General features: G+C 46.5%; 2 protein-coding genes and 1 non-coding gene across 7 annotated transcripts in view; 1 reads left to right on the plus strand and 2 right to left on the minus strand.

Moving 5' to 3' along the window:
* The window catches only part of LOC126521592 (E3 ubiquitin-protein ligase SHPRH), a 314627-nt gene that overhangs the window by 68541 nt on the left and 226938 nt on the right, over positions 1-19148 (minus strand). For all 5 annotated transcript variants that reach the window (XR_008610294.1, XM_055065743.2, XM_050170285.2 and 2 more), the window contains one exon: positions 1231-1488. Coding sequence is in view for 4 of the 5 variants with exons in the window: in XM_055065743.2 (XP_054921718.1) it covers positions 1231-1488 (258 nt within the window). In the remaining variant the exon portion in view is untranslated. The remainder of the gene's footprint in view (positions 1-1230; positions 1489-19148) is intronic.
* Positions 11636-11710, minus strand: TRNAS-GGA (transfer RNA serine (anticodon GGA)). Its single transcript has one exon. It is a non-coding gene; the product is annotated as a tRNA-Ser (tRNA).
* On the plus strand, positions 13556-14310 carry LOC126521599 (uncharacterized). The gene has a single exon (XM_050170296.2). The coding sequence runs from the start codon at positions 13577-13579 to the stop codon at positions 14264-14266; it is 690 nt and encodes a 229-aa protein (XP_050026253.1). The 5' UTR covers positions 13556-13576; the 3' UTR covers positions 14267-14310.

Raw genomic sequence — 19148 nt, forward strand, 5'->3', positions numbered from 1 at the left:
CAGCAGTATAACTTGTGTACCTAATATGTGGAGGAGTGCGCATAAGAGGATAAGATGAACGCCCAAAAACTGGACCGCCAAAGGGGACTTGACCTCTGCCGAGAGCACAAGTGTGTAGAATGTGCTAAAGTCGGGTGGAAACTCTCCGGGCCTGTCTCTTACCTGGTTAATCTTTCCCGAACGCTTCCTTCCAAGCGTTCAATGCGATCGCTTTGCCGGCAGGTAAACCATGTCTCCTCACAACTGAGATGTCAATCAGTCTCATATTCATGCAGCCCTTCACTCGACCCATGCCATGACGATTACACTGACTTCCCGTATGACGAGTCATTGCTTCTACAGTCAAAGGCTATTCTGTGTTGATTTTATACTCCTGGCCACTGGTATGTTAGTATAAAGTTATACAAAGTTAAGTGCGCATGCCTCTTAAGCTTCCTTGAGAGACCTCTGCACACTGTTAATTGGCTAGAATAGCAGCTTGGGCATGTTGGTTTTCCATCCTGCTGTTAACAGCGCAAAATGTAGACAAGAGATGAGACAAGAAGACACCACAAGCGTTGTTTTTTTTGTATTTCTTTTTTGTCTTCTTGTCTCGTCTCTTGTCCACATTTTGCACTGTTAACAGCAGGCTGTTAATTGGGAAGCTTGCAACAACATCGCCATAGACTTTGTGTGCTAATGCCATGACATACAATGAGCTTTTGCTGACGGAATAAGTAAGACGTCAGAACATTCACAATGCATTCCATGAATTAAAGGCACAAAAGCAATATATGTGCCGTTGTAAACTCATTTTTTAATTATAAGCTTAAATAAATATCCTCATTTTGAAGCTATAGAGATGGACGCACTGCAACGAACTCGCTCCGGGTAGACCTTTCCTGCTCTTTACTTTGCAATAGCACTGACGAAGTTATTTAGGTGCAATCATGGTGCCATGTAAACACAGCACTGATATAACCCGCTGCATCTACAGTAACGGCTGCCCTCGCCACCTGTGTTGCCTCTCCATGCTAAGGGCAATCCGTTCTGTGCGTTCCTTTATTTTAAAGTCTTATTTTAAACCACCCGCGCCTTCAGACGTCACGTGGGTGTGGAATCATGTGACTTCCAGTTAGCTATTGGCATTTGTTTTTCTTCTCCCTTCTGCTTCTCTCAACATCAAGTGTGTGTCGAAAACTGTCTCCCACCATGCAGGGTCACAGTGGCCAGACAAGATGAGGCACGCACCTTGAGGGAAAACCTGGACTGTGGGGCCGATGGCGGAGTGGTCTGGACATAGAAGACATCCCCATGAGCACAGCTGCTTCTGCAGACGGCACACAACAGGCTGCCACTGCGCATGGAGGATGGAGTGCTGCACACCATCTTGATGCAGTCCAGGCAGAAGTTGTGGCCACACTGCATCACACTCCAACGGGTGCCCAGTGGATTCCGGCAAATGGGGCACGGCTCAGGGTTGCACTCACCCGCCCTGTGGCTGCCAGCCTGTGGCAGCAAGGAGACAAGCACAGGTGCAAGTTTTGAAAGCCATCAGTGCATGGGATACAGAATTTCAAGCTCAAGCTAATCTGAAATTAGGAAAAAAACCATGATCTTGGCTCAAACCAGACCTGAACCAGACCTGAACTGGAACATCACATTACTTTCACACCAAAACAAAACTGAAAAGAAAAATATTACATTCTTTAACTTGAATTGACTGCTTCTCTACAGCTTTTCCTCAAGCACTGTACACACTTGGGAAACAACTGTCGCCATGTTTCCAGTCCTTCTCCTTTCTTTGTCACCCTGCTGATTGATGTTCAGGTGTCATGCACATGTTAGAGCAATCAGCAGGCTTTCCTCGTCTCTGTCAACAAATCTCACTCACTCAACTGTGCTGTTGATATCAACGCAATTGTTTGAGTCAATGGACATTAGTACATACATAGCATGAATATGCACAGTGAACAAATTGCAAAGAAAAATATTTGCGGATTCCATGCGCCCTGGGAAATGGTTTAAGTGAAGCTCTCATTGCTGTTTATGAAGATTGCAGTTCTTGTTTAGTGACTATTTGCAACTACAGAGCACACAACCACATCTGACACATTTTCACAGGGAAATGCCTCACATAACATAAACTTGCAGTGCTTGAACATGATGATGATGGAATGACGAGAAAGTAATGACGACAATGGTGTGACAGCAGCACAACAACTGTATGATGATGATGAAATGACAAAGACATAATGACAATAGTACGATGCCGGCTGCACAATGATCGTAGAACGACCACAATGGCATGATGACAATGTTATGATGATGACAACATGGTGACTGTAGACGACAGAATGACAACTGCTTGATAATAATGGAATGACAACGGCATGATTATGATGGCATGACAACAAAGGAATGATGACAGCGGCGTGATGACTAACAACACAGTAACGACAGAGTGAAGACAGCGGAATGATGATGAAGAAATGAAGGCGATAAAAGGAAGACAATAGTGTGAAATGAGTGTGTTAGCACTGAAGCTCACGTTTGTGCTGACGTGCGTCTGTCAGCCTAAGCCACCTCTGTTAGCACTCCAGTTAAACTTCACTAATGAAGTCAGTAAAATCAGTCATGTTTTTCACTATATGAAAATTTTGCCAGTGAAATTCGACCTTTCGTGCAAGGTACAGTCACCGCCAGCTTATTTTTTAATATTTTTATTAATTTTTATTTATTTATTATTTTTTTAAAGGTGTCGTAAAATATGTTTGTATAATCAGACACACACAAAAACAAACTTCAGCAACAAAAAAAAATTTCGTTGAACTTCAGGGCTGGCAACCACTTGTACGGTTTGATGCTACATCGATGAAGTTGTCTTCAAAGAAGCCGTATGGCACAAGGAGAGCAAATAAAATATGCAGCTCCAACACACTGTGGTGACCAGCGTAAGCGAAGCTTTCACATTCCCTGTGGCTGGCCAACATAACCTTTGGTATCACCAAAAGTACCTTGACACCAAATGTTACGTTCATTGAACCAAGCCGCTCTCCACAGAAACTGATCAACGTAGCATCAAAGCCTGTCTGACACCCCAAAGAATCTTCACTTTAAGATTGCAATTAAGTGAGGCAACAACCTAAACTACAGCTACTTTGTTCATGGCCACCACATCTTGTTTAGCAACATTGCGCACACATCATGTCCAAAAAATTGAGCAGGATCTGGTACGATATCAGAAATTTGGGTCACCGTTATGCATTCATTCAACAGAAGTCTTATAAGTGGGTTTTATCACACAACACCCACATGGTTCTGTGCACGAGTAAGTGCCAGCACCTTCGAAAGATAGGTCGGCTACTCATATCCAAAATTTGTTGGAGGAGCATTGCAGTAATCGAAAATACTTCAATTTGCGGTAGAAGCATCTGTTAGTTTCAATTGTTCAATTGTTTTTGCTGGAAATTTGTCCTTTTCTTCAGCAAGTCAAGGATGTGCAGTTGTGTCTCTTCTTAGTTCTTATTTGATTTTGTGCCTCAAGCCTTTTCTAGCCTTCCTTAAGTAGAGAATAGCTTCTTTTGACTTCAAGATCAATCATGAGCTCTGGGTATCCCAAAACAAGCAGCAGCCTCCTTTTTCTCACTTGCCAATCCAGATTGCTTACAGTATACTAGTTTCATCCTTAACCCCTTACCTACCACGAAAAATTCTGAAAAAAGTTTAGCAGTGCGACAAAAATTGGCAATAGTTATTGTGTATATTTTCTTGTCAAAATTACAAGAAACTGAACACATACACATATGCAATAATTGCCAAAAACTTACAACGAGTTAACTTATCATTGGCACCAGATGGCGCTCGTTGTCATGGCAAATTGTCTTGTCATTGGCAGTTAAGGGATATGATGTGTCAAGCACGGGAGTGCCACGATTGGAGTGGGTCAGCCATGCAAAGATGATGGCGAGACACTACAGTTGCACGTGTGCACGAAAGAAATAATTAGAAGATGACGACAACAAAGGTGGCAACGGGCATGAATTCAAAACCTCCAGCGTTTAGCTAATGAGTGGCCTGCCCAGGAGTGCCAAAGGCAAAAAGAAAAGAAGAATTCGGCCCAATGGTGAAGAACAAGTCACCATACTATGGAGGAAGGAGTTCACCAGTACTACAGGCACAGGAGTGAAGTCGTCACATGCTTCGTGCCTCCGACTGGACCAGGGCGACCTGCCAGAGGCATGGTCACTGCATTCTCCCTATCGCACGCAGGAAGGTGCTGATCAACATGGGAGAAATGAAGCCCATGCACCAGGAGCAGAGATGAAGCCATTGGACTTGGTGTCTGGTGCCGAGACCTCTACCATGCCAAGACCGTGTCTAACTGTGCCCATGTTCCCAAAGTCACAACCAAACTTCGTGCTGCATCATTGGATCCCTGGTGTTCGCCTGGGGGCGCACAGGAATTTACTTTGACAGTTTGTAGCTTCGCCACTCCTACTCAACTCAAGCACCTCCTCCATCGCTGCCTCCAGTTCACCTCGCAACTGCAGTGCAGACCATGAAACTGTAGACCCTGTATCGTATCTGGCGCGGCGCTGGCTTCGCATCTATGGCACATGTGACGTGACAGATATCCGTACCGCCCATGACACATGGTAGTGAGGGAACACACCCTCTCCCACTTAGCATATATATACACGACTGTTGAATAAACGGGACGCTTTCCGCTCCCCTTGCTTGGAGCCTCTTGTCATGTCTTGCCTGCGGCACCGCACGATACATGGTGTCAGAAGTGGGATGAACGCCGACGTCCAGTCTTGGTGAACCGACGATTATACTACAAGACCAGCCCCATGGACTTCCTGAAGCCACCAGACCCGCTGAGCTCGGCTGGCGAAATTGCCAAGAACTGGCAGGCATTCAAGCACAGGTTTGAATTTTTTCTCGCCGCGTCAGAACAGCCAACCGGCAAGCCTCGAATGGAATCATGCAAGACAGCACTTCTACTGAGCGTTGCAGGCAAGGAAGCCATCGAGATCTTCAACACGTTCAACTTTGGCGAAGACGAGAGCAGGAGTGACTACGCCACTGTCATTGCGAAGTTCGATGCATATTGTGCAGCTCAGCAGAACGAAGTCCATGAGCGCTACGTTTTCCGTACGCGAGTCCAGGCCCCTGGTGAGCTTTTCGAACCTTTTTTGCGAGACTTAAAGAACCAGGCACGAGCATGCAACTTTGGCTCCCAAATGGATGCAATGATTAGGGACCAAATTGTTTATGTAACTAATGACGAGAAACTTAGAGAAAGGTTGCTGCGGGACACTACGCTGAATTTACTGAAGGCTGAGCAGGTTGCTAAAGCAGCTGAAGCGACGGCAGCGCAACAAAAAGTTTGGGCACGGGACGAAAGCCGCATTGACGCGATGCATAAGGAACACCCAAGTAAACAAAGTGAGTTGCCCAGGCATTACAAGTGTCCTAAGTGCACACGTATGCACCCGCCACAAAGGTGTCCTGCATTCGGGAAAACATGTCGCAAATGTCAACGCCCCAATCATTTTGCTATCTGCTGCAGACGATTTGCCAATATTGGCGAACTTCAGGGTGGTGAAGATAACTTTGACATTTTGGACGTGTCAAGCTGCGCAGGAAACCAACAGGACTGGACAGTTGTCGGCCAAATCAAAAACGTACCACTTGAATTCAAGGTCGACACAGGAGCGCAAGCAAATCTACTACCTCTCGGATGCTACCGTAAAATTCGCCCGAAACCGCCCCTGAAACCAAGCAGCGCTGTGTTACGTTCGTATGGCGGAGGGGTTATCAAGCATGATGGCGTCATTCGTACAGAATTAGCACTAGGTGATCGTTGCGCCGTCCTCGACTTCTTCGTGGTGTCCAAGGGGCATCAGGCCATCCTGGGCTTACAGGCTAGCGAAAATCTTGGACTTGTGTCCCGCATAGACGCAGTATCTCGAAACAGTTCCGAGGAAGTCGCAAGGAACTTTCGCCACTTGTTCACAGGAACTGGGTGCGTTGAAAGGGTCTATCGAATGGTTCTACGTGACGACGCCACGCCAATCGTCCAAGCAGCCCGACGAGTGCCGCTGGCTCTACAGGAACCCTTGCGAGAAGAACTGGGACGCATGGAGCGCGCAGGCATCATAACCAACGTCGCCCAGCCTACGGACTGGGTAAGCCCATTGGTCATTGTTAGAAAGAAGGATGGGAAAATTCGGGTATGTATCGACCCCAGGAGGATTAACCAATGCATCAAGAGAGAACATTACACAATGCCGCGAAGAGAAGACATAGAGGCAGAGTTAGTGGGCGCTACAGTTTTCACCCGTCTTGACGCGAACTCTGGTTTTCACCAAATTCTGTTGGACAACGAAACCTTACGAATTTGCACCTTTGCAACGCCATTCACACGCTACAGATTTCTGCGCTTACCGTTTGGTATAGCATCGGCGCCTGAGGTATTTCAGAAAACGCTAAATGAAATTGTTGAATGCCTTCCTGGGGTCAGAGCATACGTTGATGATGTACTCATGTGGGGGTCGTCGAGGCAGGAGCATGACAGGCGCCTGCAGTCGGTACTGCAAGCAGCAGAACGCGGTGGTCTGACATTTAATCCGAACAAGTGTTCCATTGGTGTCGGTAAAATCGAGTTTCTTGGTGACGTCATTGACCAGGAAGGCATCAAACCAAGCCCGTCACTGACAAAATCAATGATTCAAATTCCACAGCCGACCGACAAGCTCGCAGTACAGAGGATGCTAGGAACCGTGAATTATTTCAGCAAATTTATGCCGTCACTGGCCCAAAGGACGATGCTCCTCAGAAATCTTATAAAGCAGAATACTGCGTTTGACTGGACGCCTAATCACGCTGAAGAGTGGAGGCAGCTTTGTGAAAGTTTAAGTAGAGCGCCTTTACTAGCCGTGTTCGATCGAACAAAAGCAACAAAGGTGTCATGTGATGCATCGCAAAACGGAATCGGCGCAGTGCTATTGCAGTGCCACCAGGATACATGGAAGCCAGTCGCGTATGCCTCGCGGGCACTTACAGAGTGCGAACAACATTACTCGCAAATTGAAAAGGAGGCCTTGGCGGCGGCATATGGATGCGAGAAGTTTAACCATTTTGTCTATGGTCGGCCGTTTATTCTAGAAACTGATCACCATCCCTTGATCGCCATCTCGCAGAAGGCCATTGGCGACATGCCCCCGAGGTTGCAGCGATTTTTCCTGCGCCTTCTTCGTTATGACGTAAAACTTCAGTTCACACCAGGGAAGCAACTGCTTCTCGCTGACATGCTGTCACGTGCAACAACCGGACCCATCGCGGAAAACGTCATCAACGACGACACTGAAGTGCACGAATGAAGTGTTGTCTCTTCACTTGTCACCGGTAACACCTGGAAGAGGTTGGCTATGGAAACTAGTCGGGATGAAGAATTAAAGCAAGTTCTTGTGGACTTGGCGGCAGGAAAAGCCCTCCAAGGCCATTGGAAATCTTTTGAAGGAGAGCTTTCTCACGTGAACGGAGTCCTCTTAAAAGGGTGCAAAGTTGTAATTCCGGCTACGATGAGGAAAGAAACTTTGGAACGCATTCATCAAGGCCATCTGGGCATCAATAAATGCAAATCACCGGCCAGGTATCTCGTCTTCTGGCCAGGAATAAACCGTGACATAGAAACTTTCGCACAGGCGTGTTCTGCATGCAAAACGTACGCGTACAGACAGCCCCAAGAGCCGTTAAAGTTACGCCCAGTACCTGATAAACCGTGGCATCATGTCGGCATCGACATTTTTGAGCATGGTGGACGGTCATACCTGTGCGTCTACGACGCATTATCAAACTTTCCTGAAGTAGAGCTGCTAAAAGATACTACCGCAAAGACGGTTATTGAAGCAACAAGTGCAATTTTTGCTAGATATGGCATACCAGTTGAAGTTTGTTCGGATAATGGCCCACAATTTTCTAGCCACTCTTTTGCTGCATTTGCCCGAAGGTACGACTTCAACCAAACCACTTCCAGCCCTCGGTACCCCCAGTCCAACGATCTGGCGGAAAAAGGCGTGCAAGTAGTTAAGAGGATTTTAAAGAAAAGCACTCAAATGAATCACGATTTTTGGCTTGGTCTTCTTGCCTACAGATCTACTCCAATGGAATCCGGACCATCAACTGGCAAAGTACTTCAAGGAAGACGACTACAAACAACGTTGCCCGACGTCCGGCCCTGCCCAGGTCCCAGCGTACAGAAGCATTGTCAGACAGACCGTTGCAGCCGACGACTACCACCACTCAACCCCCGAGACACGGTACGCATCAAAGAAGGGGAGTGGGCCACCAAAGGTCAAGTGGTTCAAGCTGCGACATATCCCCGGTCGTATAACATAATCACTGAAGACGGCACATTCCTGCGGCGCAATCGGCGACATCTGCTGCCTACAAGAGAAGCTTTTCGACAAAGAGGCCTTTGTGACTCCGAGGATGACCTCCGCCAAGGGGCTGACGGAAGACCTTCACCATACAGCAGCAACAGTGCCGCCGAGTCACCGGCCACAACTGGGCACATTCCCGCCTCATCGAACGCTCCTGCATGCTTGCAGCAGAACCAAGAACCTGCGTTCAGAAGGTCAACCCGAGAGCGAAGGCCCCCACAGAGGCTTACTTATAATCGAAGCTTTGTGCAAGTTCCCTAAATCGCGTTCTCAATGTTCGTTTCTACTAATGTTCTTTCCTGTGTTTCTTTTTTCCTCCTTTGAAAGAAAAGGGGATGTATCGTATCTGGCGCAGCGCTGGCTTCGCATCTATGGCACGTGTGACGTGACGGATATCCGTACCGCCCATGACACATGGTGGTGAGGGAACACACCCTCCGCCACTTAGCATATATATACACGGCTGTTGAATAAACAGGACGCCTTCCGGTCCCCTTGCTTGGAGCCTCTGGTCATGTCTTGCCTGCGGCACCGCACGATACAGACCCCTTCTGACTTTTTTCCTTGTAGACTTCTTTTTGTGTGTTTGATTACTTTGTAGCATTTTGTTTTCTGTGCTGTATTTTGTTAAATGAATGGCTTGTTGTCGGGTAATAAATGACTTCATCGCTTCATGGACTGAGGCTGTGCCTTAGCAGTGATAAATTCTTTGAAAGAACTTCATCATAAGGGGTTAATGCAAACTGCATTTAGTACTACAGTTGAACCCACTTATAACAATATTCAAGTGCCAAGAGAATCCCATTGTTACAACAAATAATTGTTATAATCGGGTTGCACAAAAAAGAAAAAAGGCAGGGAGGACCAACATCCAATGATTTTAATTAGACAGAGAGAACTACAGTCGAATCCACTTATAGCATTACCTGTTTTAAGGAGGGACATGCGGGAGACAAAAATATTACTAAAAAATCAATGTTTCATTACTATAATATTTCTAATCTACATATCAAGTCACACCTGCTGAAGAAAACAAAAAAAGGAAAAGTAGTTTAAAATGATGCATAGCTGATGAAGAAAACACTGCTTTTATCGTAAGATATGTTCAGTTTTGCCCATGAAAGTGCTGAAAATGACTCGTTTGGCCATTCACCATTCCATAACAGCGAGTCGGCCTAGTTGGAACAGATTCATCTTAAAACTTTTTGTGTGCAAACAAACAGGGACAAAGAATAGGGGCAACACAAGAACGAGCGCTCGTCCTTGTGTTGCCCCTATTCTTTGTCCCTGTTTGTTTGCGCACAAAAAGTTTTAAGATCACCATTCCAAAATCGCTTACCAGAGCCACACCATATTGGTTTCATTTAAAAGAGCATCTTTTATGGCTTGCTTTCCTGCCATAAACGCTTGCTTTCCTACCAAATTTGCTTGACTCAGGGGAATAAAATGCTTTTTTCGCACGATGACTGCTTTTTCCCACATTTTTTAGATAACTCCTTTTGGCCATCAGCAATTTTCCGAGAGGTGTAGTTACTCTCCTAATCATCTAATTTTAATAACATTTTTTTAATCCAATAACAAGGTAGTAAGTCTATAGGCAACCCCAGAATCTGTTACTTGTGCTGGCAAGACTGTCAAAATAAGCAAACACGGCTACGACATCCAGGTTCATGGTGGCTCTTTCACTTGGTGCTACGCTCATACATTTCTCATTTGTGGTGTTGAGTCGAGGTGTTTCGTCAAAGCCGAAAGGGCCCTTGCTGCCGATTACCTTATTTTGATCGGTCTCAAGGTTATTAGCAATGAAACCACGGAAATCATTGCGCTGTGCATGCCAACGTCTGGCCTGCCCAGTGAGCCACATCAGACTTTTTTTAAAGGATGAAAAGGCTTTCATGCGTGCCTGAGGTTTAAAAATGGGAGGTGTTTGTGCATAGCGGGACTTCAAAATGTGCAAGCACTTGTTTGTGACATTTCTCCACTGGTACAAGTAGGATACTCAATGGTTTTCGACCTTCATAGGTAACTCCGTACTGCCACTCGTGTTGTAGTATATCACATAAAGCATCTCACAATATATAGGCGGTAACATCTGTCTTAGTTTCAGAAGCTAAATACAGATATGCTGCACTGAGTAAAAAAACTGTAACGTTATGTGGCCATTGTGCCCTGGGATAAAAGCAAATGAGAGTTCTGTTAATGAGTCGGGGCCAAAAAAATTTTTTTTTAAGGTTAGCTGGTATGTGTGATGATTTCAGTCTTATGATCCGAATCCGCGGTCACTACCTGCCCTAAGTAGATGTATTCCCTTACCACATCCAGTGCCTCGCTACCTATCATAAACTGCTGTTTTCTTCCAAGACTGTTAAACATGACTTTAGTTTTCTGCAGATTCATTTTTGGACCCACCCTTCTGCTTTGCCTCTCCAGGTCAGTGAGCATGCATTGCAATTGGTCCCCTGAGTTACTAAGCAAGGCAATATCATCAGCGAATTGCAAGTTATAAGTCCTCTTATAAGAATCGCAGTGATAAGGTCATCTGCGTCTGATGACTGGTGCTTCTTCATGCTTGCAGCAAGCAGTGCAGTGCTGTGTTCGCTTGGGCTTGCGAACACAGCAGACACCCACCACCTGTAGAAATTCTTGAACCCTAGTCAAACGCGAGAAGTGAATGACAACCTATCGGACCAGGTAGAGTTTCTTCCAACAGGTTTTCAAAATTTAGCGTAGGTTTTCTTTCTGACAGACACTTGTATTCATGTATATGCATGACTCAGAAATGAAATGAACCAGTTTTAGAATTTAGGTGTCTGCACAGTGGAAAGCAAACTAGCGGCGCTGTGCGCAGGTCGAACGCTGCAAAGCTGGAATGAGTGCTGTTTGCTGTTGCTCCTAAATTTCTTGTGAGCTAATAAACTGACAACTCAACGTGTTCAATGAGAAAACAATACTTTCTGCTTGCATCGCTAAACTAAAGCTTGCTATAAAAACGATATGAAGCCTCACGCCATAACGTACGTCATGATCTACTACAGACCTTCCGAGGCCGTTAGCATTTGACGTAACATTTCTGCGGAAACCCGCAAGGTGGAGGGAAGTAATTAATGAAGGGAAAATGAGACATCCACCCAATCGTAGAAACTGCTACAAAGGAAACCCATATGGTTTCCTCGAAAGAAAAGCCTTGCAGTTAAAGAAAAATTCGTCCTGGTCCGGGACTCGAACCCGGGACCACCGCCTTTCCAGGGCAGTTGCTCTACCATCTGAGCTAACCAGGCAGCTAGCAGATGGCAAGGCAAAGTCGTCCTGCCATCTAGATCGAAGCAGTTCTAGATCGGCCAACTGTAGCTTGACCGAGAATGAGTCAAGTCATTTGAACCATTTTAGACGTAAAGGACAGCTAACCTTTGTATTTTTTCTAGTTTTTCTGCATTTCCCCAAGTAGGAGGGACTGAAACAGCACTGCCATATTCCAAAGATGGTCTAATAAGTGTTTTATAAGTCATCAACCTTAGTGAAGGAGAAGAGCCATCTAAATTATGGTTTAAGGGGGGACGTGGCCCTTGAAAACCAAAACATCACAAAAGATATGATTTTTGAAAAACCTTATTTTCGGATTGTATATCTCGTAAACTACCTAATCTGTAATTATCAGCACCTAATTCGACTGCAAAGTACTAAAAAAACATTTCTGAGGCCACTGTGGCTTCCAAATCTTGCAGAAACACCAAAATAAAACTGAAAATTGCGTACGTGCCATTCCCGGCACACATGGCCGGTTGCCGCCATCTTGATGTTGTTTTGTACATGAATTCTTCCTCTCTCGTTTGCCACCTTGCAAAATGGTGTCGGTAGCATGATCAAGGTGTGGTCAGCATTTCCCCGCGTTGAAATGTGACACGCTTATTGGCCAGAACAGTGCATTCAAGTCCCATGGGCTAAAGCGCAGCTACCATTGGCCTAATTCTTTTCGGGCTCTGTATGGGCCCGTCCAGTTAAGATTGGACGTTAATGTCAGACCTAAATATTTGCATCTCTGTATGTCTTCAACAGGGTTGTTATTTATGTGGCAGACAAAACAAAGTTTGTTGATCTTATTGGCAATACACATTGGCTCACTTCTTGTGTAGTTAATTATCATTTCTCATTTATCGCAGCAATCAGGCGGGTTATTCAAAGTGTTATATAGAGCAATTTGGTCACCGACAGCATTGACAGGTGTAAAAATGATGCAATTATCAGTGAATAATTAAAAAATACACACAATTCCACCACATCTACACTGTACATATAAAATAGGCGTGGTCCTAGAACAGACCCCTGCAGAACACCAGAGCATACATCTAAAAGCCGTAAACAGTATCCGTCGACATCAACATACTCTTTGCGGTTGGATAGTTAAGTGGTAACCCAATTTGTTATTTGACGTGGCAAACTGGCTCCTTTCATTTTTGTTATTAACTTTGAGTGTACTATACTGTCAAATGCTTTGGAAAAATGGAATACAGTAAAACGCAGCCATATCGAACTCGCAAAAGAACGCATATCAGTTCGTTATAGAGCGTAATTCGACATAAGCCTGCTAAAGAATTGGATGTCATAAAAGCCCATATCCTTTATAAAATCACTTTATTGATGAAACTAGCTAAGTTTAACATGAAACAGTACTGTATTTTCTTCTGCTTGGGTAATTTCACTGCCCATGATGCACGCACTTCTCCACATTCTCTAAGGAGTCGGAGCAGTTGAGGCTGCAACCTTCCACGTTCGTGCAGAAGCACCGTGTTGTGTCATCACCTCTTAGATAGAACCTGTAGTGGCACTCTGACGTCACTGAAGTCTTGAATTGTGTATCTTAGATAGAGCGCACGTGCTTGTGCGTGCGTGTGTGTCTGTGATGTCACTGATTAGTGGCACTGTATAGCTATATAAGACGGCCACGTAAGTGCCGTGTGGTTCTTTTCCGTTGTATTGCAAGTGGCAATAAACATGTGTTCTTGCAAGTAGGCTGCTGCGTACTTGAAGACACAACAGTAGCGACGAGGGTGGGACCTCATAGCGGATGATAACCAGGCCACGGCTGAAGCGCTGGTTGCGGCTCCAGCAGTTTGGGAACAGCAGGCGTCTAGGCGGACTTCCACAGCATGGCTTCCTTCGGCCACTTCGAGCCGTTCACGGAGGAGGGAGACGAAGACTTCGAATCTTATGTGGAACGCTTTGAACACTACATCCGTGCCACCAAGGTCAGCGACGACTTGAAGGTATCTGCTTTTGTGACGGCCATTGGAAAACAGACCTACCGCACGTTGAAGAATTTGTTGGCCCCAGTGAAGCCCGAAGCCAAAACATACGATGAACTGGTCAGGGCTCTCAAAGGGCACTATTCACTGAAGCCCTTGGTGATAGCGGAAAGGTTCCGGTTCAACCGTAGGTCGCAGCAAGAAAACGAACCAGTTGCTACGTTTGCATTAGAACTAAAAAGGTTGGCTGCATCCTGTGAGTTCGGGCAATTCCTGGATGACGCTTTGCGGGATCGGTTCGTGGCCGGTCTGAGAAATGAAACAGCACAAGCTGAGCTCCTCAAGAAGAGTACCCTGACGTTCCAAGCTGCTTATGACCTTGCCAAAAGCGGGGAACTCGCTCGCACCGAAACAAGGAAGATTCATCCTAAAGACCTCAGCGAGGTGAACTTGGTCCAGCAACCCCAACAAAGAAAACCCGAGGCCACCGCATGGACAAGACGGGCAGCGAGCAAGAACACATCCGAATCAACTGACTGTTTCCGTTGCGGATCAACGCATACCGCCGCAACCTGCCCCTTTCGCAAATATTGATGCCGGGCCTGCAAAAAGGTGGGACACCTGGCAAGGGTCTGCAGAACGACGCCACGTTCGGTACACGCCCTTGAAGAGAGCACTGGTTTCGAAGGCTCCTGTGACTCGGACAGTATATGTGGTGAGGACGATATTTTGCTGAGCCATATTTTTTCATGTAACAGTAATGACTGTAGCTACATTGTGAAAGTTAGGGTGGCAGGTAGGAATGTCAAAATGCAAGTTGACACAGGAGCATCTGTGTCTATCGTACCAGAAAAGATGTACCGGCAATATTGGTCTGATTTACCTCTAGAAAGTTGTAGTTTACGGCTAAAAACGTACGGAGGTGTTCCGCTGGCAATTACAGGCAAGTTGATGGTGCGCGTAGAGCACAATGGCCAAACAGCGACCTTGCCTTTAATTGTAGTCCAAACACCACAAATGTGTGACACTTTGTTGTTGGGACGTAATTGGCCAGAGGCTTTGAAGCTGGATTGGACGAGCGTGTGTAATATCGGTCTTGATAAATCAGCCGCTGTCATCGAAAAATTTTCGGAAGTGTTTGAGCCGGCACTCGGACTGATAGCTGACACATCGGTGAACTTAGTGCTAAAAGACAGCAGTGCACCTGTTTTCTGTAAGCATCGACCTGTGCCATTTGCACTCAGGGACGCCGTAGCACAGGAATTGCATTCACTAGTTGAATCGGGAGTGCTGGTGCCTGTACAGCAAAGCGATTGGGCTACGCCCCTAGTAGTCGTACCCAAGGCTAACAACAAAGTTCGCATATGCGGAGACTACAAAGTGACCATAAACCGTTGTCTGAGAACCGATTATTACCCTTTGCCAACGTTGGAAGATGTTTTTGTCACGCTGCACGGATGCAAATGTTTTACTGTTCTTGACCTTTCTACAGCGTACCAACAGTTGCAACTGCACCCTGATTCGCAGCCTTTGGTCACTGTGAAAACCCACCTAGGCCTTTTTCGATTCACTCGTATGCTGTACGGAATAACAAGTGCTCCATCTATTTTCCAAGCAGTGATGGATGACATGTTAAAGGGTTTAGACAGAGTTTCATGTTATCTTGATGATGTGTTAATAGCAGGGGAAACAATGGAAGAATGCTATAATAAGGTCGAAGCTGTGCTGACACGGTTCAAGGAACGGGGTGTGAAATTGCGGAAGGAGAAATGCACGTTTTTTGCGAAGGCGGTGACCTATTTGGGTCACGTGATTGATGACAGAGGAATCCGTCCTTCAGAAGACAAGGTGCGCGCCATCAAGGAAGCACCAACGCCAAAAAATAAGAACGAGCTACGCGCCTACTTAGGCTTGCTAAATTTCTATGGAAAATTCGTGCCGAACATGTCAGCACAGCTTAAACCATTATATGACTTGCTAGCTGAGAATGTTAAGTGGAAATGGACGGCTTCCGCAGAAAAAACCTTCAACGAATCCAAGGGCTGGCTGCTCAGTGCATCCGTACTCACCTACTATGACCCTTCCAAGGAGCTAGGGTTGGTTTGCGACGCGTCTTCATATGGTTTAGGCGCAGTCCTTTTCCACAAGGAAGGATCTGAAGAAAGACCAATCGCTTTTGCGTCTAAGACTCTGACTAAAACGGAGCAGGCGTACGCCCATATCGAAAAAGAAGCCCTGGCTGTCGTGTACGGGTTAAAGAAGTTTCACGAGTACCTTTTCGGGCGAAAATTTGGGATCTACTCCGACCATCAACCCTTAGTGGGGCTATTAGGACACGGTAAGCCAATTCCTGCTATGTCAGCGGCACGCGTGCAGCGTTGGGCCTTACAGATTGCTGCTTATGACTACAAATGGGTTTATCGCAAATCGCGGGATATCGGCAATGCTGACGCACTTTCACGCCTGCCGCTTCCGAATACAGCTGGCGGGTGCACAGATGACGGGTGTGACGTGTACATAGGTTTTTCTACGCTGGACGAGCTCCCACTCTCGGCAGAAGACATTAGAGGGGAAACAAGCAAAGACAAGCTGTTATCAAAGGTGTTGTTTTACACGCAGGTCGGCTGGCCTTCAAAAGTGTCTGATGACGCTTTGGCGCCATATTTTGTGCGACGAAGTGAGCTTTCTGTTGACAGAGAATGCGTGACGTGGGGAAATAGAGTGATAGTGCCAATGTCTCTTCGCGGAAAAGTGCTATCGTTGTTGCATGAAGGCCATCCTGGAATGGCACGTATGAAAATGCTGTCTAGAGGCCACGTCTGGTGGCCCTGCCTTACGCAAGACGTTGAACAAACAGTGAAAGAATGTGTCACATGCCAGTTGACCCAAAATGCGGCACCCAAAGTTCCTGTAATGTCATGGGGAGTATCTAGGCGCCGGTGGGAGCGTGTGCACTTGGATTTTGCTCATCGTGACCAACATTGGTTTCTAGTGCTAGTTGACTCCTATTCAAAGTGGGTTGAAGTGTTTGTTATGAAGTCAACTAGTAGTGAAAAGACAATAGAGAAGCTGCGCACAGTATTTGCCGCGTACGGGTTACCGGAAGAAGTGGTCACAGACAATGGCCCGCAGTTTACATCAGCACTTTTCGAGACATTCATGAGACGGAATGGCATTCGGCACACTAAATCGCCTCCTTATCACCCAGCATCAAATGGCAGCGCGGAACGTTGTGTACAGACTTTAAAAAAAAATCTTCTTAAACAGGTCATGGACGAACAAAGAAATGGGCAGATAAAGTCTCTCCAGCACCGGATCGACCAGTTCCTATTCAATTATAGGAACACGCCAACAGGAGTCACTGAAGACACACCAGCCCAGCTATTCTTATCGTGGAAACCTAGGACAAGGTTGAGCCTTCTCCATCCGGATATTGAGCAAAGGATGAAAGAAAAACTTAAGCGAACAAATCAGTCGGCAAATCAGCGACGAGGTGCGTGGAGGGACTTTGAGGAAGGAGAAGGCGTCCTTGTACAGGGTCTACGACCCGGGGAAGGGGAGTGGTTGAGCGGCAAGGTAAAGAAACGTGTGAGTTCAAGCACTTATGTGGTCGGGATAGGGAACGAAGAGCGGTACGTTCATGTTGATAATCTGCGACCGCGAACATTTCAGGACTGCTTCCCGCAATTGGTTCATGCACCATCTCCAAACACGCCAGCATGTAGCCAAGACATTGTGTCTCGCACGTCTCAAGCTGCACACCCTGTAAACGGTGGTGGAGCGCGAGAGACGGTTCAGGCGCCGTCTCCAAACACCGAACCGCCAGTATGTAGCCAAGACATTGTCTCTCGCAGGTCTCTAGGTGCACACCCTGTAAACGACGAAGGTGCGCAAAAGACACCTGACACCGATCAAGTAGATGAGAAGGCAGTAACTACCGACAAGCTAGCCACCCCTCCGGCCCCATCGTCTTCAGGCGGGGAGTCCAGCGGTGGCGCATCGCCATCTTCCCAACAGGAGCTTCGACGCAGCACCAGGCAAAGACGACCGCCTGATCGCTACTAAGAACACTTCGGGGGGGAAGGGAGTGTTGTGTCATCACCTCTTAGATAGAACCTGTAGTGGCACTCTGACGTCACTGAAGTCTTGAATTGTGTATCTTAGATAGAGCGCACGTGCTTGTGCGTGTGTGTGTGTCTGTGATGTCACTGATTAGTGGCACTGTATAGCTATATAAGACGGCCACGTAAGTGCCGTGTGGTTCTTTTCCGTTGTATTGCAAGTGGCAATAAACATGTGTTCTTGCAAGTAGGCTGCTGCGTACTTGAAGACACAACACACCGGACTAGTGCGAGTGCACCAATCACCTCGGAGGATGGGAGCAAAGGACTGTCGTTGCTTTCCTCATTGTGCCCACTTTCACTTGTGCTTGGAATGATGTTAGCAGTCTTCGTTTTCGGGCTCTCCCATGGTCGCGACACCATCATCCGCACTCACAAACTCGTCGACCGTTGATTCATCAACGGCTTCCGGAAATTCTGACAGCTCGCTCCAAACTTCGGCAACACTAGCAATGGCTTCGCCGCACTCATCAGAATTTACAGTCATCACCAGGCACGCAGAAGCCGGCACGTCTGAAGCAATTTTGGATGAACCACTTGTACATGGCCGTGCGTACGCGTTGGACGCCACGAACACGGGGTCGTGTTTTTTTTTTATGTGAACCTTCATTCAATAAAACATGATTACATTCAAAACACTGTTTGAACATAATCGCTTTAGCCCTAATCTCCCCCTTATTCTTCAAGATCGTGCTGAGAGTGCCCCTCGGAATCTTGCCCTCTGCAGTGCATCTGACTTCTCACCGCGTTTGACCCGATTTACGATTTCGAGCTTCACGGCAAAAGGCAAATTCTGCCGCTTCATCACGGCAGCACTGCGGGAGAAGGCCCACAAGGCACAACCACAATGAACTCAAAAAGCAGCGAGACAACTCGCACTTGCGCCATCTTGCACGACGAGGGCACAAGAGTCTCCGATTAGCTGTCTGAGCAACCGCCGCGGGTAGGCCAGGATCATTTTTTGCAGGGGGATGTCAACGGCTCGCTCGACGCAGCGCGGTCACGGTAAGGAGAGCGGTTTGATGGAGCCGTGCCACCGGCCTTCCCTGCCACTGCAAGGGAAAGCTAAGTTCTGGGGGCACTTTTCCGCCACTTGACGTTCTATATATCGGAGTCGCTGCTATTTTTGTTTGATGTAGGCATAACTTTTTGCTATATATGGTCATTGTAACTATATCGTGTTCAGAAATTGTTAGATATAAAGAATAATTTGATGTAAACAGGTTCGAAATAGTCGGGTTCGCCTGCAGTATTAAATCGATCTGGCCACCTCTGTCAAGAACCTTAGAGAATTCATTAACTGTTGTAATTAACTAAATTGTTGTCAAGTGTTTATGCCAAAAACCATATTGCGT

The sequence above is a fragment of the Dermacentor andersoni genome, chromosome 6, assembly GCF_023375885.2.
Source record: "Dermacentor andersoni chromosome 6, qqDerAnde1_hic_scaffold, whole genome shotgun sequence".
Lineage (NCBI taxonomy): Eukaryota > Metazoa > Arthropoda > Arachnida > Ixodida > Ixodidae > Dermacentor > Dermacentor andersoni.